This window comes from Protopterus annectens, chromosome 7.part0, assembly GCF_019279795.1.
Source record: "Protopterus annectens isolate FY-2018-M chromosome 7.part0, PAN1.0, whole genome shotgun sequence".
NCBI classification, from domain to species: Eukaryota; Metazoa; Chordata; order Ceratodontiformes; family Protopteridae; genus Protopterus; species Protopterus annectens.
In genome coordinates, this window is record NC_056739.1 from 1,542,964,958 (window position 1) to 1,542,988,164 (window position 23,207).

Here is a 23,207-nt window from a genome sequence, read left to right on the forward strand (position 1 = left end):
TATAGCTTGATCTAATATTCCACTTCTGTTTTTGTCATCATTAGCAACAGACAGTCACCATTTGCAGATATAAAATTGCTAAGAATAGCTCATTAATTATAATTATATTTGTGTCAAAAATTTGGTACTATACATCAAGTGAATTTTTTGAAGGAAAGTAGCAGACCATCTGCAAACAAATATTATTTATCCAAAAGGTTTGTACCACGTATCTTGTAATATTCTAAGAATAACTTCCAAACTCAAACAATGGTTGACTTGCTCTGAATATAATCAGCAACATGAAACACTGCCATTGTGGGCAATACTAAAAGAAGCAGAAAATCAGGAAACAGATAAAGACTGATTGGACAGCTGAATCTGCTGGGTTTTTAGTCAGGCTAATAGACATAGTTGGTGATAATTCGTCCTCCAGCTGAAATACCCTCATGACTGTGTCAAGTATATTTGAAAACACAACCCTTTTAGGAAACATATTTTGCTGCCGCGGTGGTGCAGTGGTTAGCATTGCCACCTCACAGCAAGAGGTTCTCTGGTTCGATCCTTGGCTGGGTGCCTTCTGTGTGGAGTCTGCATGTCTTCCCTGTGGTCATGTGGGTTTCCTCCAGGTGCTCTGGTTTTCTGCCACATCCCAAAGACATGCTGCAGGTGGATTGGACACTCTAAATTGGCCCTAGGTGTGAGTGCATGCGTGTGTGCCGTCTGTGGAAGGTTGGGTGCCAGGCTGGCAACTCAGCACCATAAAACTCCACTGCCAATCATGAGCAGACAGGTGATCTGCTGTGGTGACCCCTGACCGGCAAAAGCCAAAAGAAGATTTTCTTTATGTACTATTCCGTCTCCACAAAATCAAATTGTTTCTGAAAACACAGAGAACTGCTTATCACCTCTCCAGCCCTTTTATTACTGCGCCCCCTTGTTCTTCTACAGCTCCTTTGAAAGACGTTACTATATTAAACTTTGTAGAGTCTATTAATGCCTCCAGTAGTGTCTGTTACACACTGCCTCTTGGCTTGAGGTCATTCATATTAATTTCCCCTATCTACCTTTCAGTATAATTTATAGGTAAGAATAGTATTTATTTGCCCTTTTCTCGGCTATCAATGTTCAATGTCTTTGCTAAAACAGCGTCTCTAAAAATATGCTCAGTGTTCCAGAAAGGATCTCACATCTGTTTCATTTTTGTCCATTAACTACCAAACATATAGTGCCTCAGCTGCATTATTAACATTATTATTAGCAGTAGTAATACTAGTAGTATCATATTCTTACATTAAATCTAAGCAGTCATGTTCTTATTTATATTTGCCAGTTCCAGTTTCATCTTCCCATCTTTCCTTGTAGCCCAGAGTATCAAACTCGTGGATCTGTGTGTCATCTGCAAGGAATTATACAATTTATTCCATCCTAATCTGGAATTCAGCCTTTTAAAATAGCCTTTGGTCCACCTGTTGAAAAAGGCCTTTACTTGTAGTAATGTCTATTTATTTGAACTAATTCCTGCCACCTACCACCTGCTGCAGTATGCCTTTCATTTATCTCTTTCTCTCTGAGCTCATTCAATGACCTGTAGCATTGCTACCGAATGTTTCATGCTTTGTATGACCGTGCCATGCACCGTGCTGAAATTCAGGAAACCCATGTGTGTAAACCTTGTAGATTTTCTACCTTTGTTTAGAAACTGCGCAGTTTGACATTATGTATTTACTATGAATGTTTGCTGTCTGTGTTCATTTGCCCGGTAGACTGAAGGCCCATGCAATTAATATGTTTTAGAAATGATCCTTTGATTTATACCATCATTGGATGATACCAATATGCTTATTGTTTCTTATTTCTTTTACTCCTCCATTTGAGAGGAAACTGCATCTTTCTTTTTCTATTCCTACAGTATCTCATCATCTTCCCATAATACAAAAAAGTTAGAAAACATTTTTTACATACCACATTTTTTTGTTTGTTCCATTTTCCACTCTTTTCCCCGTTGCTTCTACTCAGTTTACTTTACTTCCTGTTCTTTTGCTTTTTTAATGCAATGATGCCGTTTAACCAGGACCTGTACTATTGTTGAAACATTATAAGATAAGGAGCATCATCCCTGGTGGTGAACTAATGTTTCTGCCTGCTACACCAATGATCTATAATCAAAATCTGGTTAGAGCTACACCAGTCAAATATTGCAAAGCAGGAAAACTTTATACCTGATTGATTGCAGACTTTTCCCAATGGAAAGGTCTATCTGCACTACAAAACGCTGTTACTTTGTGGCAGTCTGAAGATAATCCAGTTTGTGATGGAATAAGAAGACCGTCCTTATAACCTGGCATAGTGTGTATATTGTAGTTCTGCATTTTATTTTACCAAAGGGAAAATGGCATAACTAGGGGGGATAAACAGGAAAGCCATAGTTGATATTTTAGTTCAGAGAATTAAGGATATAGGCATTAGGGAGCTTCAGCCTGAAGCTCTTGGATTTCATTCCCCTTAGTCCCCCCTTAGTCCCCCTTTGCCTATTTTGTGATTCTTAAATAGCATCATTGGGTAACCATAAATAAAGCACTTGTAGCTAGCATGATTACCTGGTTAATAAATACAAAAATTAAATAAAAATAAGCATTAGCTTAGTAATCTCACTTGGTTCTATAGGATTGCATCCTATGAAAAATGACTATGTATACAGAGGATGTTCCTTCCCTTCCTGGTCCTGTGTAAGGAATAAGCCTGGTAGTCTTTTGGAAAACTAATGATTGTTAATAAACTGAAGAAATACAAGTTATTAATCTGATAATTTAGGGCAGTGCCATCTGTGGCAAGAGATCAAATGAGTATTACTTAGGGGCATTTCTTTCTGAAGTCATTGTACAACAAAAGCAGACACTTGGAAAACCAGCTATAGGTTATTAAGCATGAACAGTTTTATTTCTGAAGCGGTTTTATTTATTTACTTTTTCTTCCTCAGACAGAGCCTTTCTGCTTAATATATAATATAGACAAGTATGCCACGGTGGTGCAGCAGTAGCGTTGTCGCCTCACAGCAAGAGGTTCTCCCGTTCGATTCTCGGCTGGAGTGCCTTCTGTGTGGAGTCTGCATGCTCTCCTCACGGTCGAGTGGCATTCGAAAGACATGCGTGAATGGGAGTGCCTTCGTTGAAGGTTGGGCGTCGAGCTGGCACCTCGGCACCATAAAAATCTACTGCCAATCATTAGTGGACCGGAATTCTACTGTGGCGACCCCTAACAGTGAAAAGATGAAAGAAGAACAACATATAAACATATAGACAACTGCTATGCTGACAGCAGGACACTAGTGACAATCAAAGGCTGTAATTCACAAAAAAAAAATACAGTCCTAGAGTTGTGTTATATAAGCCAGTAATAATTAAATACTCTTTATGGCTTGCATTTATTGTTGGGTGCAAGTTGACATAAGCTGAGGAAGTATACCAGGGTACACTGGAAGTTTTTGACTGGAATGAAGTACATCAGATTGTTTGCCAAGTGAGAGGCAGTAATGTATGTGCACACAGACTGTCATAGTCTGCTCTATGAATCTGTACTCATGTCATAACTAGCAGCAAGACTGATTTTTGTGGCAGTACTGAACATGGTAATTCAAATTCTGCAAGGTCTATACAATATTTGATTTGAAGAGAGACAAGTGTATATTGTGAAGTAAAATGCTAAGAGAGTGATGTGAAAAATACTTCAATGACATCTACAGTATTCAGTGGGTATTACAAGCAGAAGGTGATGTAGACAAAAGAAAAGCATTAATTAAAAATAGTGGCATAAACTAAAAAAAAATGTGGATAATTACATTTTACAGAGTTATGGATGGCAGGAAAAGCCTTCCTGAGCAGACATTTAATTTGGAAATAGTGTGTTGATCTAGCAGTGTTTTTGGCACATATAAGATTTTTTTGTATAAGGGCAGTTACTCATCTGGCAGGGAGATGGGAAAACTGAGAAGGCTGAACAGTGTTATCTGCCAACAAATTGTATGATTCTCTGTTAGCCCACCCATTGCCTTATCAGCACTTTATATCTGAGTGCTGGAAGTTTAATACAGCTGCTGACAATAGTAGTTAGGATGCAACTAGTAAATAATAAAATAATAAATAAGTAAAGCTAGATATATCAGCTATCATGTAAACTGCTGTCATATATATTATACTGTGACTTCACTTTCCTTCCATTTGTCCTTGAAGGTCAAGATGGCAGTACACTAAACAGGACAGACCAAACTTTCTTTCCCAATGGCATCCTCAGGAATTCCCCAAATGATCACATGATATCTGGGAGATATAATCTTTCCAGAAGATCCAGGTCATGCCCAGGGTCAATTCCTCCTCATGAGCTATTCCTGAGAAAAATTACAAAAGCAGACACCCAGAAAAACATCATTATAGGATGTGCAAACCAGTTCATTTGCCTTCTCCCAAGCTAAAAGTGCAGCAGCTTCACTTTCTCCCAGATTCCTGCCTTCTTCACCCTGTCATGGAAATAAGCAACCCGAGCCTTTGGGAAAGCCTAATTTCAGCCACCTGCTTCCATTTGCATTGTTTCTGCTACCACTCACAACCTGTAAACATACATTAGACTTGAAGCATAGGCTGACTCGCCAGCTGGGCTAGTTATCCAAGAGTTCAGCTCCTGCTTCACAACCTATTAAACACCTTTAAAACTGCAGCTGCTGCCCCATTCCATATGCCAGTGCCAAGCTCCCCCCCACTGCTATCTCTTATGGATAAAATGCTGAGGTACGTTAGCTGTACCATGTGGGTAGTTCCCCCAACAACAAAGGCAAATGCGTGCATGCACGCAGACACAGACATGCATAGAATGTAATCTATTATTTTGGTTTTTGGAAGAGCAGCATAGCCTCCGATCTGATTCTCAACTTTCAGTAATGTATCATATAATTGGAGATATGTATCACACCAAATAATATTAAGAAAACAGTAGTCTAATTAATAGCATATAAAAGAACCTCATGCACAAAGGTAATGACTGACTGTACTTGAGATGTTTGCAACATTCCAGTTTTTGTTCAGAAATTATCTCCTTCTGGGGTTTATACTAAGCTCACCATCTTTGAGGAATACATTGGCTATTAAATACAACACCATTAACACAAGCCATTTTGACTTCCTGCTTTCTAAGTGAAACTATAATGCTTTTGTAGTGTGTTGCAACCCCTATTACAAAGATTCCCACAACTGCAAACAGATTACTTCTAAATTTCTGTCTCAAGGCCCAGTACCTTTTTAGTTTCTCAGTATTCTCAACTTCATAGATCAGCTAATTTCCTTGAACTTGCTAATGGTCCACCCAGTGTCAAAATTTCAGCCTAGGAACAGTCTTTTCTCAGGAATTACTCTAAAACTGTTAAATTAACTAACCACCTGTATGTCTAACATGTGCTTGCTTATACAACTTCAAATATACTTTGATTTACTGTGTTTATATTTAGCGTAATGCTTGAACAGTATAATAAACCACAACAAAATGAAAGGCTGGAAATATGTCTAATACTGTCTAGGACATCTGATGAAAACAAACTGACAGAAGGCAACATAGTTCTCTCCAAACAGCAAAAAAAATAAAACCATTTTGATGAAACCGACTTTTTTAAAAGTGCACAAAACACAGCAGTACATGTTATTATCCACATTATTATTTTTTTTGTAAACTGCAAAGCTTCAACTATAACCTTAACCCTAATCAGAGAGTTAAACTTTTCCCTGTGTCCAGATACATCCTTTACCTAAGCCTAACTCTAGTCCCATTCGTAATTCTAAGAGGAGTGAAAACTTTACTCCTAATATCATCTCTAACCCTGAATAGACTAACTTATGTGAGTATTACAGCAAACATATCTGAGGAATTGACATTTCTTCACTAAGTGTAACATTCATACAGATATCACTCTAATTAATTGCAATGTTCACAAAACGGAATTTAGCCAAAAGGTCTAAACTAAACTAATCTCAGATGAATTGCCAATTAGCAGTACCCTACCCCTGGGTGTACTGCACTTTTCACAAAGGAGACCTGCTCCAGATCAGAGTATAGACTTCACGTAAAAGTTCAGCACAGGCTGATAAAATCTAAATGGCTATACTGATGCAGCAGGACCAAATACAATACAGCAGACCAAAATCCACAGTAAATGTCTTTTCTAATGCACCACACCACTTTATTCACAATGGAAATCAATAAAATTCAATAAGGATACATGCTTTTGTCTCAATATTTTGAAACTTCATCAGATAAAAAACTAATTATCTCACTTCCTTTTATACTAAAAGACTAAACATCATCACCATCTGATCAATCACACCCCCACCATTAACCAATGCTAAAATACTTTAAATATCCCCAAACATAAAACAGTATTACATAAATAAAATATTAAATTAGATAAATTATCTCACATAACTATAAACTTATTTTAAGCACAGGACAGGTTAGTAATGGGCCAGGTTTGAACTATTTATCACATTATAATAATAACCATAATTATAATGTTAACAGTCCACCTATCTTAAATGACTGGCTCCGCTCATGCACTAATCTTAGTTGAGAACCGAAGGTAGATGCCATAATTTCATGGACAGATTAGCGGAGTTCGATCATCTGCTTTTAAAAATGAATATGGGAGGTTGGCAAAATAGTTAAGGTATTTACTTTACAAACACAAGGTGCAGGGTTTGATTCTCACATGGGGTAATTGGCTAGGCTTAAAATGGCCCACAAAGGCAGTTAACCTAGTAATAATCTATGAACCTATGGTAATGAATATTTCAGAATGCATTAAATTGAAAGTAGTCCCGAAGGGTTTGTGCATGTGGTGCTTCCCCACTGGTTTGGAAGTTGATTTCCTGTTTCATAAAGAATTATTACAGTTATATGAGAAACATGTTATGGAATATATAGATCTTGTGATTAAGCATAATGAGAGAACTATTAAGGCCCTGACCAGAGAGGTTTCCTTACTGGACAATTTAATTTTACAGGATCCATTGTATAACAGTAATAGGATTATGTTAGTATTTTAAGAGTATTGAGGGATAACTTAGCATTATTAAAAACAGGAAGGACAGAAAAACTTATGAGGGAGAAAAAAATGAGAATAATAATAATTTGGCATATCCACAACCTCTTCGATCATGAGTATGGGGAACTAGACAAAATAATTCAAACAACACCCAGACTTGGGATAGAGATATAATTAATGAAGGGGATAACAATTAATAATTTTTTAGATGAACAGGAGTTTCCACCTTGAGACTGTCAGAGCATTTGAAAGATCACTATCATGGACAGAGCAACAACCAGTGGGGTCCCCTACAGTCCAACAGGTCCTCAAAAAGTGGCTGATTTGGCAGACAGAGAGAGAATTCAAGAGGGCATTCCTGCGGCAGGAGATAATTAATACTGTTGAACAACCTGACAGGTATATATGATGGATATATACCTTTAAATAGTATTGCTGCTTTATTAGATGATCAGCTGTCCATTAATTAAATAATTGATAGACTGGCTATACTATAAGAGAGGCTATTGCTTTTAACTGTTTTATCTTGCATTGATAAAGAGTCATTCAGGTGTGAAAGCTTTGCGTTTGGAATAAAGCGCTTTGTTTGAGACATTTGGATCTTTTGGTTTCTTTATGTGTGGACATTAGGGAGTATGTAAGGGACAGACCTAGTATTGTATATAGAAAAGGGAGGAATTTGAGAAATGTTTTCGAGACCTACCCAGGTTATGTCCAGCAGGATGTATGAGGAAATGTGGCCCCTGCCCTTACTGCATCTATATTTTGGAGGTTGACCAACTTAAAATTAATGGTTTGAGGATTAGATTACAAGGGAAACATTCCTGTAATTCAGAGAGAGTGGTGTATTGTGCCCTATGCTCTAATTGCTCATCTGTTTTTATATTAGCAAGACACAACAGAAGCTTAAGAATAGGACATATAAACATATTAGAGATATTAAAATGAAAAAGGTAACAAATGCTGTTGCCAAGCATTTTATTGAAAAACAAGGACATGGTTTTAAATTTGTAGTCTTGGAAAGTCTAGTGATGAATGAAAGGGGCAGGGCATGGACTTTAATTTTAGAGAAACATGAACTGTCGTGGCAAATAAGCCTTGATGCAACCCATTGGCCTGGGTTAAATGAATAAATCTCAATTGCATGTATGCTCTACAAAGATAAGGGTTTTATTTTACTGTTTATCGTATGGTTATGTGAGATAATTAATCTAATTTAATATTTTATTTATGTAATACTGTTATATGTGTTGGGATATTTAATGTATTTTATGATTGGTTAATGGTGGGGGGGTGTGACTGATCAGCTGGTGATGACGTTTAGTCTTTTAGTATAAAAGGAAGTGAGATCATTTGTTTTTTATCTGAAGAAGTTTCAAATTATTGAGACAAAAGTGCTTATCCTTATTGAATTTTACTAATTTTCATTGTGAATAAAGTGGTGTGGTGCATTAGAAAAGACCTTTAGTGTGGATTTTTAGTCCACTGTATTGTGCTTGGTCCTGCTACATCAGTACAGCCATTTGGATTTTATCAGAGCATAGACTTGTCAGTGGAGTTTATGAAATCACATGGAGTTCATGCCCCCAGATCAGTGCCAAGAACTAAAAGTCGATGTATAGGTGACAGGTGTGGACATACCACTAGCTATTATAAATGCCTTGTATAGCATGGTATCTACAAATGTATTTCAGAAGTCTCATCACATAAACTAGCATAATAGAATACATCTGATTTTGCTTGGACTAACTTTTTTTTAAATACAAATAGCTGAATATTTTCCGTTATTCATTAATTTCTGAACTTTTCAGCACTCTTATTTCTTTTAAGTGGTTTAACTCTGCTGATAGCCATCTTTACTCCTGTAAATGCTGGCATGATTTTACGTTATTTATATTTATTTGAATTTATTTGTAGACTGGATGAGAAGCCTCTTTCTTAGACTCTTTTCAGCCACAATCCAGCCCAGAAGGCAAAGACACAGAGATAAGAGTCAGTCACAAAGCCAAGGCAAAATATATTAAAATGACATAAAATTAAAATGCAAAAATTGAAAAGTAAAGATATAAAAAATTAAAAAGCAAAGATATACACTGCATTGTACACCATGCTGGGTATGTAGCCTATATGTAATATATTTAGATATAGATACCTAACATGTGTGTGTGTGTGTGTGTGTGTGTGTGTGTGTGTGTGTGTGTGTGTGTGTGTGTGTGTGTGTGTGTGTGTGTGTCTGTCTGTACCTACTTATACACATATAAACAGAATAAGGTTCGATAAAATAGTATCAATGCATATCAAGTAGTTTGCACAGTGGAAAAATATGTTACTGCAATAGTAGCTTGCAGTTGTATACGGTTATATGATTTCTACTTGGTGTTAGTGTGGGATAGTCTGTAGTATATGTTTCAGAGCAAGCTGTACTGTGATAGACATTATGAGGTTGTGCAGAACATGAGTCTATGGCAGACTGTTCTATACTCTTAAGAAGCAGTACTTATGTTACTTTTTAAGAAATTCAAGAAGCATTTCTGAGTACAAGGAAATTAATTAACCTTGTTACCCCTGGGGGCATGCTATTCTAAGACACCAGAGCAGTCTTCATGAAGCGTCTTCATGGGTACCTAGAATCTAATATATTCTTGATAGCATGATATCATCTTTTTTTGCTTGGCTAATATAGTAAGATCTTGAATAGGAGGCAAACATTTTCATTAAATTGTTCAGAGAGTACTGTATGAAGCATAAAGGTAGCTGTAGTCACTAGAAACCAGCTGGCCTTAGAAAAATGTGAAAATAACGATATTTTGTTCTTGGCGGTCTGAAAGATTGTGATGTTATGAGGGAGAGCAAATGAACAATTATTTGGATGTACTCCCACAGTGACAACAATACATTAACGGCTGTTGCATGCATATCTTATATTGCAAAAAGATAAACAATTTTCAAATCTACATTTAACTCCTTTGAGAGTTTTTTTTTTTTTTGGAAAGCTGTTTTAAGTGAGCATAGAAAGGTAATTGTTTAGATTCAAGTAGTAAATATATTTGAAGCAGTGAAGATTAAGGTGCTACTCGGTCTTTAATAGATAAGGTTTTTGTAGATGACAGCTTCTAAGAGATTCTGAACACCATCACTGTAGTTTTTAGGGTATTAATACTGAGCTTATTATGTGCAGGACAATTCCATATACACTAGAAATTAGACTGTAGAGTTTTGTTTATGATGGTGGATGAACTGCCTGCTTTAGTAATGCAGGTGATCTGTTGGGGATACTCGGGTAGATTTTTAATTCATGACAAAAAGTGCAAATGGTCTAAAACTGATCCGAATGAAACACCACAAGAGGAAATTCCAATATGTGCCTGAGTATTATTGGAAATGGCTCTGAAAGTCCAGTTATTAAAGTATTTATTAAATCATTGAACAACCTTAGTTGAAAAACAACATTGAGAATGTTTATGAAAAGTATGTCCTAGTATATACTTTGAACAAACATTTTAAGACTATGTAAATAGTCCTAATCAGATGGCCTTCATACATGGTAGAATTAATTTAAATAGTTAGAGAATATATTGCTGTAATGGTACTGTAACTGGGTTTGAAACCATGCTGAGTGTTAACAAGAAAATTAGGTTTTTGAATGTATTCCATGGTACGTTCTTAAGTATTTTTTCAGGGACCTTTGCAATTGGATATATGTTAGTAGTAGGTCTAAAATCATTGGTAACAGAGGGACAAGAAACTTTAAGCAAATGGACTATCAGACTGTAGTTAAAACTGGGAGAAATTTGAGTATGGCTGAAGATACATGCTAGGCTAAGGTCTCTTGCAGGGAATAACTTATGAAGATCAGTTTGGCTAAGAATTTTTTTGTAAAGCACATGAAATTATGGATTGCAGCTGTAGTCAGTTTCATCTAGGAGTTCCTAAATATATTCTTCTAACGTTTTAAAGCAGAATGGAGGATAACGCAGTAACCCAATTAGTTGGGAAAATGGATTTGAGAATGTGGAGTTTGTAGATGATGTACGTTCCTAAATGGAATCTAGTGTGACCACATTTAACTTGCTGGTTGAATGCATCTTAGAAAATATCTCACTAGTGTTCAGAGCTCTGGTCATTTGACAAAATTTCTTAGAATAACCTAGACTGGCAGTCTGAAGGATTTTGTAATATTTGGGAGGTTTCGTGGAGACTTTATGCATTTTTGTAGTCTTCATACTTTTCCTAGTTATCAATGTTAGCTTCATATTCATGTCAGGCATTTTCTTTTATCTATAGCTGCTTTTAAGACAGAATATAATTATTAAAGTTCATTACCTAGGACTCTTCTTTAATTGTAAGAATTTTGCAAAAAGTAGATAAAGCAGAGGAGTGGTCTGGAGAATTATACGTGTTACACCAATCTATTAGTTCTAATTCAGATAAGAGCAAGTTGTTACATGTTTCACTGATGGAGTGAGATGGAATGATTTTGTAGATTCTTAGACTGCAAATACCAGGAAGTGAGAAGAGAGCAGTTGTCACTCATGAACTCTGGGAAACCGTTTAGCATGTCTGGTATATTATCAATTGCCACATCTAGTAGAGTGTTCTCCTGTAAAGATGTACCTAATGCATTATAAAACTAACTGAACAAAGTTAAATAAAAGGAGCCAGGTAATTTGATTTTTCAGTGAGCCCTTCCAATATAGGTTTAGGTCTCCTTGTAGGTAATAACCTGTGATGCTTAGCTTGGCTAAAAAGTTTGCTAATTGAGATAAGAAGGAATGGGAGCATAAACTGCTGCACTGAGTATTTTAGTGTGTCCAGCTAGCTGTGTTTAGTTAATAATTCATTTGGGATCCAAATCACTTGTAGTGTTACTTTTGGAGTAAGCTGAAGGTAATATGCTTGCTGTTTTCCTAACAAAAGTTATAACCCATTGGCTAGCTCTATCCACTGACCTCCTGCAAGAAAATTATGTTTTTGTATATTTTAACCTTCAATACACATAAGGAAAGAGCATAGTGCACTGATGACATGTACATTGCCAACCTTTTTCTGATCAACATTATCGATACCAATGTCCATATGTTTTGATCATAGTATGTACACCTATAGCTGTTGCAGGCTACCTGTTTTTGTACAACATTAATTGGCAACCAGTGTCTTGTTAGCTGGCTAATACAAAAAAATTTCCTGACTAACATCATGGGAAGCTTTCATTTCAAAGGCAAATTTAAAGATGTATGTACATTTTTTCAAACATATCATGTCACAATTACCACCTCCCAGCACAAAACCAAAATGTAAGCATACATTACTCTTTGTTGTTAAGAAAATCCCATCACAGTAGAAATTTGTGAGGCTTTTTCTTCTGTTCAGTAACAGATAAGAGGTTCAAGTTGAATGCACACATTTGTGTTTACATCAATATATATATTCTGAAATATCCTTTAAGAAAGTTTTTAAGACACCATTAAAGTTACATGTAACATAATCTGTATGATGGCTGATTCACTTAAGAATCCAATGGCCTACCCACCGTTAGCAATACCATTAATCACTGAGACCACTCCTAAGAAACATGGCCAATTCTGTGGAGCTCTGATGTCATGCTAGAACTTGCAAAATCCATTTGCTTATCAAACTATGATACCTCTAGATGCCCACAAGGGGCCTACTGTGGTTCATTCCAAAACCCGCTTATGAATAACAAGAAAATTAAAATATTTGGACTGTTTGGGGGAAAAATGTCTACACTTTTTCTGCCCTGGCATTAAGGACCTTGAACATCCAAACACACTTGTTAAACTGCCAAGATATTCTCCTGTTCCAACTGAAGGCTAAGGCTGAGGAGAGTGAGGGTAAGGTCATGAGAAAAAAATGTTAGACATATGCTAGCTCACCTTTCAAACTGTCAGGCATTCTATAAAGTGTGCCTGTGATGTAGTGTATACATCCTTCAAGACAGCAGTCAGTGGATCAGTTGTAGGAGGCATGCTGGCTGAGCACATGGCAAAACACAACTCCTTAATACACCACTGAAAATGGACTTGCACTTTGGACTTCTGTGGCACAAGCCTTCAATAGGCTGGAGCTAAAGATGAAAACAGTGCTGTCTATGAAGCAGTTGTTTCAAATCTGTGTTTGTAGGTACATCCAAAACTACCCTACCAAGAGCTGGCATTAACACCACAGACAGGATAAAGGAAATCAACCAAAAGCTGTGAAATTCAAGTATGAGAGACAATGACAAGCATACTGAAAGGGCAGCCTGGGAACCTGAGAGGGAGCATTTGTGACTCACTCTTGCTCAACCTTCACCCTATTAGCAAATCCCACCCCATCCCTCAGAATCCCTCTCCCTCTGCAAACATCTAAAGCATAGGAAGCCACCTAGGATTATTTGCAAAAGAATGAATAAAAATCCACAAGGCAGATGGATCAAAAAACATGTTATCTTAGGTATATAACCGTCATTTCTTGAAAAAGTCAAAATTCCTAGGTATCCTTGCAGACCCCAAAGAACAATGACATGTAATTCAACCCGAAGACCTGTTGTTGCATGGTGTCATACGGAGAGTAGCCAAAGAACAGTAAGTCATAGGCTTCTACTCAAAACTGTTTCTAGTCCGAAGAAAAGATGGACAGTGGAGGCTTATTTTTTGCTTAATTAATTAATTAATTAATTAATTAATTAATTAATTAATTAATTTATATTTGCCTACCAGTTTGGTGCACTGGTCTGAAGGCCCTTGTCAGGTATAGCTTGGGCCATAGACAATATGTGAAAAACAGAAAATAAGTAATATTTCAGGCACATATGTATCCTGTGTTACATATGAGGATGTTTCTGACCTAACAGTCTAATGATTCAACAAATACTGCAGGCATATTTTATACTTCATTATACTGTTATGCATTTAGCGACATTATAATATTATGTAATTGGAGACATTAGGTAAAACATACTTAACTGCTGGTACACACTTAGTCAAACTGTCATAGTTCAAAATGCTCACTTTACAAGCCATTCTGTCTCTCATTTTATCTCACCCAACCCTGTATAGCCTCAGGCTGTTTTCCCTGTCTTCTGCACTTTCACATCTCTCGATCTTCCAGTGAAATCTTTTTGTGTACACCAGAAATTAACCTTCACTAACTGGGACCCCAGCTCCTCAGGAAGTCAACCTCCATAGTACTCACTACTAGGCTTGTGAAGTAAGGCATCCAAAGGGGACCTGTGAGCATAGAATATGGGACTCATCATACTCATGGTGGCTGGTCAATGACCCTACTTATGAAGGTGGCTAGTGCAGTGATATCAGAATATCATCATCACCTCCTGAGGTAACCCTGAAGTATTATACAAGGTTCCTAGCCTCCACCAGAAGGTTACCCAAGCATCAGATTTTTCCCTCACCCTCCCTCTGGAAAGGAGAGCTCACTGTCAGCCACTTCAGCCTTTCTTGTTGCCAACTATACTGGCGGCTCAAGTCCATTTCCAAAAAGGGGCCGTGAGTGACACTGAAGCATCCTGTCTCTGTGCCTTTGGGCTGCCTATAAATGAAGTGGCATTTTTGCTGAGTATGCCTATATTTTAAATATGTATATTCGTCAAGACTGTGTGCACTTGAAGGGATAACTTTATTTGGTCCAATCCTCTCTTATATGAGAAGTAGTTATTACTATAAAAAAGAGTAGCCATATTTAGTAGAACCATGTGCATCACTGGAGAGATGGTCTGATCTGTGCAGGTTGATACATTTGAAGATTGTTGTGCAGGAAGCTGAGGAGTGGATGAGCAAAATTATATGGTGCATTTGGGTTTCATAGTGTTTCTGAGTGCCTGAAAATGTCTATTAATGATAGGCGAGTGTCTGAGTGACTGATTGATCAAATGTGGCATGGAATGAGATCAGAAGCTTGCAGTGTGTGTGTGTGTGTGTGTGTGTGTGTGTGTGTGTGTGTGTGTGTGTGTGTGTGTGTGTGTGCATATATGTGGAAGGAATATGTGGTGAGTGCTTTGATGTATTTAATCTTAGAGTGCGTGGGCTGTGTGAAACAGGTTGTGAGTCAGGTGATTGTGTAACTCTGTGTCCCAGATACTGCATGCCCCAGGGTATGTACAATCTCAGATTTGGTTATTGGAGGTTGGAGTGAAGGGTCTTGCCCCAACCACTATGTGTTATGTGTGTTTCAAATATATGATTATTAAATGGCATATAAGCTGGATATATATGTGTGTGTGTGTGTGTGTGTGTGTGTGTGTGTGTGTGTGTGTGTGTGTGTGTGTGTGTGTGTGTGTGTGTGTGTGTGTGTGTGTGTGTGTGTGTCTGTGTGTGTGTGTGTGTGTGTGTGGTGCCTCTTCAAGTTCTGAATCATTCTATGACATCTTTAATTTCAGAGGCAGTATGATATAGTCTTGGTAGATTTACTAAGGTTTTTACACCATAAGTGTTCATAGTACTTGGATAGGTGGTTGCATGATAAGTAATGGTGACCCAAAACTGTAGGGTTCAGTAAATATCGGTAGTGTAAGTTGCTAGCTGTGAACATTCAGAAGAAATGATATTAAACCCATGTAACTTTGTTATTATTACAAGAAGGTGAATAATTAATAAGAGAAGGATAGAAAGGATGTAGATTAGGTGATAGATGAGAAATATCAGGGAAGAAAAGAAGAGATGAGGCAAAATGTTTATTTTAGGGGAGGATGTAAGTGTGTGTGTGTCAGAGAGAGAGAGAGAGAGAGACAGACAGAGAGAGATGCATTACCCAGGAGATGTTAAGAGGTGTTCTTTTAGATGTGGCTTGAAAGCGTTTTGGTTGTCAAGCAGTTTGACAGTCAGTGGGAGAATGGTCCAGAAATTAGATACACTGAGTACGAGTCCCCAGTTGTGTTTTGGAATTTTGTGAGGGGAAACTAGGAATTTGTCTTTTGAATGGAGCTCTATTTGGCCAGTAGTGTTGATGCATGTCTTTTAGGGCAGGATATTTGTCAGGACTGTACATTAGGCTATGAGCATGAGTTAGCTCCATCACCCTCACTTCAGCTAAGTCCAGTTGACATGATTAAGGGCTAGTCAGTGAAGCGCTCTGTTGGTGGCATTTGCAGCAAATCTAGCTATTTTATTATAACATTGTTCAAGCTTTGTTTGTATGTTAGATTCTAAGTTTGTGAAAACAGAGGAAGTATACAACAGGGTAAGTAGAAGGTAGGGTTTTCTATAGTGTCTCTGGCTCTTGCAGTTAGGAATGGCTTAGTTCTATATAAAAGGTACAAGCTTTTAGTGTTTTTTATAACAATTTAAAAGTGGAGGTTAAACTGTATGTAGTCCTTGATTATAACTCCTCTAAGTGTTTTGCATAAGAAACCTGTTCAATTATTGTATTATTGATAAGGTGTTCTTGAAGAATGTTTTACTTTGGGAAAGTAATGTCTCTCTCACCTTTAATATCATGTTTAACTAAATTTGTCTTTGAATCACCTGTTGCCTGGCTTATTCCTAAAAAGAATATTCAGATCAACCAACTTACTCAGTTTCCAAATAAATAAATAAATACATGCAGCTCTCCTCCTGTACACACAGACACACACTTATGGGCAGTTTATAGGCTTGCATGTTCACTTAGCAGCTTGTGTTTTTTAGATATGAAAGGAAATATGAGACCTTGATACAGCCCAAGTCGACAAAGGGAGGACATGCAGACTCTGCACAGAAGGAACACCAGGCCATAAAACAAACTACAGAACCAAGTCATATGAGGTAGCAACACTAGGCCACCCTTTTGGCATTATGTCTAGACTATGAGTGAGTGTTTTTGGCAGCCTACATTCCTCTTTCATCTTGAACCTGTTTCTAACACAGAATATGCAAATTGACACTTGTAATATACTTTATTGTATCTTTAATGTTGTTCTTTGGTAATGAGACTAATGTTAAACCTTTATTAAGTCTACAAGTGATAGTTATGTAGTAAGGACATAATGTGCATTGTCATGTGACTGCATTGATGTAACACACCTATATATGACAAGGTTTCAATATCTTTTCAGGAGCCAGTGTCCAGTATTTTACTCAGCTTTTCCTTTTATTCTTTACATCCAGTTAAACCAAAACACTGTGAATAACTGCACTCTAAGAAGTGAAACTGAAAACAAAAACACCTGATGTAATTTTTGTAGGAAGAGCTGCTCTTGTTTACAGGAAATTAAAATACCATAGATCAAAAAAGCAAAACTATAGCATTCAGAGCAGCAATACTGATTTGTTCTTGTTTTCCTAGTTGAAGATCAAATGTTTCGATCCGTTGAGGGGCAAGCTGCTTCTGATGAAGAGGAGGAGAAGTGGACTGGAGAGCAACAATCACAAGTGCTTGAACTAAAGAAATTACTCACCAAGCTGTCATCATGTTGCAGCAGTGGGTATGTTCTTTCTCACAACTACACTTATTTTATTTAAACACAAAGAGACATTAGATTACTGTGGAAGAGCTTGGTGGGTTATTTTTTTTTCAAAGAATTTTATTAAATAATTATTAAAATGAACAGATATTTCCATGAAATTATAACATTTTTTTCTTTAAAGTTAAAAAACAAATTAAAAAAACAAACTTTCTAATATATAAACCAATGTAACTAAACTATGTACAAAGACGTTCGTCATGCAAAAAAAAATTTCTTAATGTAGCTGTAGGATTAATTAAAATCATCTGTTTACATAAATTAATAAACTATTTTTCTAGAAGTTCATAGATGATAGTCCATGAATTATATAATGTAGTATTCCTAGATGATCTAGATTTAATAATTAACATTTCCAAATTACACGTTTCAAGGAGTATATTTTTAAATTCCAAAAATGTAGGTGCTGTACTAGATTTCCAATTCTTAGTGATTGTTTTTCTAGCTATAGATAGTATAGACCAAACCAAAGGGTACTTATTCTCTTTTACACAATCAGGAACAGGAGTATTAAATAAAACAAGTGATTTAGATATAAAGAAATTATCAGTAAAAATTGTTTGCAACAAATTATTGATATCCCAAAATTTTCTTAAATATATGCAATTATAAAACATATGAGACCAGTCAGCATTCAATTCAATATTACATCGCCAACATGTTATATTCCTTTTAGAAAATGTTCTTATATTATGAGGAGTGATAAATGATCTATTTAAAAATCTCCATGTGAACAATTTCCATTTTAAAGAAGAAGTAGTCATACTTGCTGATTGTAAAATATTACATTTGTCTTTCTCAGAAGTGGGATTATTATTAATTAAAGAAAAATATTTCCAATAATTATCTGAATGTGTATCTAAATCACATTTAATTGCCCTATAAATGTTTGATAACTTTTTATTAGCAGGAGATTTATGCAAAACTGATAAAATCATATATTGTATTAGCTTGGGAATTTTTTTCCTAATTATAGGAGACATAGAATCCAATTTATTTAATACATATTGTCTAGCTTCTTGAAGCTCTAACCATAAACAAGAATCAAGTTTATACTCTTCCAAGAGTAAACTATTGGATTTTATCTCATTATTTATCATCATTTGGTGCCAAAATGTTAAATGCTTTTGCTGAAATATAGACATTTTTGTATAATCTGAAGAGAAAATAGATCTGTGTGTGTAGGCTATAGGGAAGAGTAAAAAAAGCCAATCCTTATATATATTATATTTAAATATAACATTTTTAAATGATTTTAAAAGAAAAACTATATACTTAGAGTTAAAACTCAGAGAAGAAAATTCAGAAATATAATCTTTTAACTTCCAAATAAATGGATTATTAATTATATTTAGTTTATAGGAACTGTTTATATCTTTGGTATTTTGTGACAATAACTCTATAAACTCTTTCCACTTAGCAGTATATTCCACATCAATGAGATGAGAGATTGTATTAAATACTGATGAAATTGAATACATTTCTAAATTTGGTAAGGCTATACCTCCATTATTCCAATTATACATATGGTATGATAATGCAATCCTTGGCTTATTTGGGAACCACAAACATTTCTGAATCATTGAATTACATTTTTTTAATTATTTGGTAAGAAGGAGGTATAGATAAAGATTGAATTATATATAAGATTTTGGGGAGAAGGATCATCTTTATTTTTAAAAGTTTATCATCCATAGAAAAGGGTAATTTGTTCCATTTATTTATTAAATATTCTATCTGTAATAGACTTTTATTATAATTTATTTGAATGGTATCTTTAATGTTGTTAGTAATAATTATACCTAAATATGCTATTTGTTGAGACTGAGCTATATATTCATTATATTCATCAGGTATATTGTATTTTTTGAACCTGTTAAAAGAATTTGTGTTTTATTATTATTAAAATTAAGGCCGGAATTTTTTTGAAAATATTCCATGCTTTTAAAAAGTTTTTGTATAGATTCCCTTCTACTCCCAAGAGTAATCAATATGTCATTTGCAAACATTTGTATTGTAGATGATATACTGGGGTTTAACTTGTATCCTTCAATATCTGTATCATGTCTTATTAAATTTGCCCATGGTTCCATAACTAATGAAAATAAAAGCGGGGATAAAGGACACCCTTGCTTACTACCTTTTACCATTGGTATATTTTGAGATATACTAGTGCCAATTTTAACATAAGCCTGGCTACCTTCATATAACAGAGTGATAAGATTGATAAAATTATTGGAGAAATTTAATTCCTTTAATAGAGTGAACAAATATTCCCATGTAACTGAGTCAAAAGCACAATTTATATCTAAACTAACTAGGGTTAAATTTGTTTTAAGATTTTTCACCAAATCAATTAAAGTTAACTTGGTGGGTTATTAACTTAAGACTATAGACTGCACGCATTAAGACATAGCTGGACACATTTAGTTCAAGGAATCATAAACCGCAGAGGACCATCAGGTATCAGAGATGAATTCATAAGTCAGGACAGTAGGACTCTACTATTAGTCTCTTTCTTCATTAATATGGAAAGTAATAAATTTCAAAGTTTCAAAACTTCAAATTTCTTATGGTCAAGACCATAAGATCAAAGTTTTGAAACTTAGAAAATTAAATAAAAAAAAAATAAAAACATAAAAATCTTTTCTTTTTTTTTTTATGTTTTTGCAGGGGGGCAAGCCCCCCTGCACCCTCCAACCCCTGATAATTAAATACATAAACTCCAAGATTGCACTACAGTGAGGAAAATGGTAAATATACCATACCTTGCTGTATGGCGATCTCCATTTAAATGGTTCGAAGTTTCAAAATTTCAGTCTTATGGTCTCGACCATATGAAATTCAAAGTTTTGAAACTTTGAAATTTAGAAGTAGACCCATATATAGAAATATAGATATACATTTGTTAATCCGGTAAGTCAAACAGACATATCATCCAATTTTAGAGTCAATCCAGGAGACAGTCTGGTTAAGTTACTTGCTCAGAATCACAAAGTAGGTGAATCAAACCCTGTAATACAGACAGTAGTTGGGCACAGGGAGCAGCTGATTAACAGCTCAGAACTTTACTCCTCTGTGGTAATGTTAATGGGTCCACTTTGTTTCGTTGAATTTCATTTCAGTGAATTTCATTTCACCCGACCACTTCGCTGAAAACGCAAATTACTGAAAACTCATTTCACTGAATCTCATTTCACTGAACTGCAGTTAGTATATATGGCACTGTGTAGAGTACTCTAAGGCAATTAAAAGGTATATGCTCTTTTTACCACTGTAGTGCAATCCTGGAGTTAATATACCCCCACTTAGTTTGAGTACATATTGTCTTCTGGAGAGATTTACTCACTGCTGTTGTAACTACGCATGTCTATTGTTTAAAATGTATTGTTTTCAAGTTTTTGGTAAAATACAGTATAAAACAAACAAGGTGTGGGACTACGCCCCCCCCCCCACACCACCCTTACTATATATACTAACTCCAGGATCGCACTACAGTGGGGAAAAGGGGCATATACCTTTTACTTGCCTTACATTACTCTACATAGTGCCATATATACAGTTCATTGAAATGAGATTCAGTGAAATTAGTTTTTTTTGTGTTTTCAGCTATGTGGTCGGGGTGAAATGAAATTCAGTGAAATGAGATTCACTGAAACAAAGTAGACCCAATGTTAATATATACAAATCTTTGCAATTTGTTATGAGGTATGATTAATGCAACTCATTATAAGGCATTGTATTACAAGCATAATACACTTGCATTCATTGAGAATATTAAGAATTTTTTTTTAAACTTTGCAGTTGCCTATAATAAATTCCAGTCCAATAAACACATGAATATCTTCATGAATGCCTTATAGTTTATAAAATATGTTAAAAACTAGTGTGTTCTATCTTGTTTCTTGCATTACTCCCCAAAGTCACAAAACATTTGTTTCACTGGTGGTTCTAAAGTTGTTACATAAAACAGGTGCCAATCTGGTACAGCCCTACTTTAGTTAAATAAAGGCTTTTCCCCTGAAATACCAAACTGTGTTCTTTGATTTTAATACTGACATATCTATGTTTCTGTGCTTTAATGTATATCTGGTGTAACAGCAGTCATGTGTAGGGGGAAAAATACAAATCCTAATATATTTCACCATTGTGTTCATCACCAAGACTGATAGCCATAAAGTTCTATGCCCGGCTCATTGTGTTTACAGAAGTTGAGCTGTAACACTGTATATTCCATTGCATTTACTTTCACTGTGCTGGTTGTTTTTTTTTTTCTGCTAGCATGTCTTTAGTTCTCTCAGAGGCATTCACATATCCCTCTTTGGCTTTCATACCATCCAAGCTTACTTTTATCACCACCAGTTCTTATTGTTTCAGTTAAACTTTATTTCCATGGCCCACTGGTACAGGTGCAGGGCATACATCTGCACTGCCTCTCACTTGAATGTCAGTTTAAGAGGATCAGTCAGGGAAGAGAAGGAGTGACAGGTTGAAGACTCACCAACTTGGGATTCTGTTGTTCCTTCTACATGAGTGTATCTGGTGAGTAGTAGAGACTAGTTCTGGTCAGAAGGGCCTTCAGAAATGATGTATGTGGCCTACCTATACTAACAAAGCACCCTTTAGTAGAAGACGACCAGTACAAGGTATTGCATACAGGGCTGCAGTATTGTCATGCAGTGCCCACTTTCCCACTACTGTTGGAGGGGAGTAATCTAGAGCAGATTCTCAGGACTATCTGCTTTATGGCAGCCACAGTTACCTCTCACTTCAGCCCTGACTAACTAAGAAGGAAACAAGAAAGAAAACTTCATATAGCAGATGTATGCATATCTATCCATGGACCACCAGCAAGGCAAATATCTGGTGTAAAGGAAGCAACCCCTAACAGAGGGTAACCGGGTATGCTATAGCACAGATGGAAAATGAAGATTGGTGCAGTCTGATATGAGCAGATGTTTCTAGCTCAAAAAAAAAACTTACTTCTTCATATGTCCTTGTTTTGGGATAAATCAACATACTGAACATTTTTCTGTTAACACAACAGTTTTGTTTTTATAAATTGAAGATAACTTAAATAATGCAGAATCAAATTGTGTTCCTGTTTTGAATATTACCAGAAGTGACTTCAGTTGCTATGAAACTGCTAACCTCAAACCTGGTCTAATCAGTGAAAAAAAGTATGCACTTTTGTACACTTCCAAAAGTGATACTGCTCAGGTAGTCCTTTCATCCCTTATTAATCTACCTTGTTATCTCTGATCCTAACTCTCATCCGGATGACTAGAGTTTAATTTGTATATTACTGCTCTGTAAGGATCAGAGTAGGGAGGATGACAATGAGCAAGTAACACTGACTTGCTTCTCTGGGTAGGTGAGTTGGGGGCATTATGACTTGCTTCACTGCTGGCATCTAGAGGAGTACTGGAGAATATCAGGAGCAGCAGTCAGGGTGGTGTGGCTACATGCTGTAAGTTGGCCCATAAGATAAGTGTGCATAGGCCCTACCTAGCATAGCAACATATGTGTAACTGTTACCCACCACTGGGAAGAGGTTAGACCTTGGGGGATGGCATGATTGGAGTGACAAGCTCCCTTCTTCACACCAGTGTCTCATCGCTGAAAGCAATAAATGGGCTGATAAGGTTCTCACCCTGGCCAGGAAACCAACAGACTTTAGGAGTCCTACCC

The 23,207-nt window shown here is 36.1% G+C and overlaps 1 protein-coding gene across 1 annotated transcript in view; it reads left to right on the top strand.

Moving 5' to 3' along the window:
- The window catches only part of EFCC1 (EF-hand and coiled-coil domain containing 1), a 489,947-nt gene that overhangs the window by 409,681 nt on the left and 57,059 nt on the right, over nucleotides 1–23,207 (top strand). Inside the window, exon 4 of the mRNA XM_044078086.1 lies at nucleotides 17,339–17,477. Coding sequence (XP_043934021.1) covers nucleotides 17,339–17,477 — 139 coding nt within the window. The remainder of the gene's footprint in view (nucleotides 1–17,338; nucleotides 17,478–23,207) is intronic.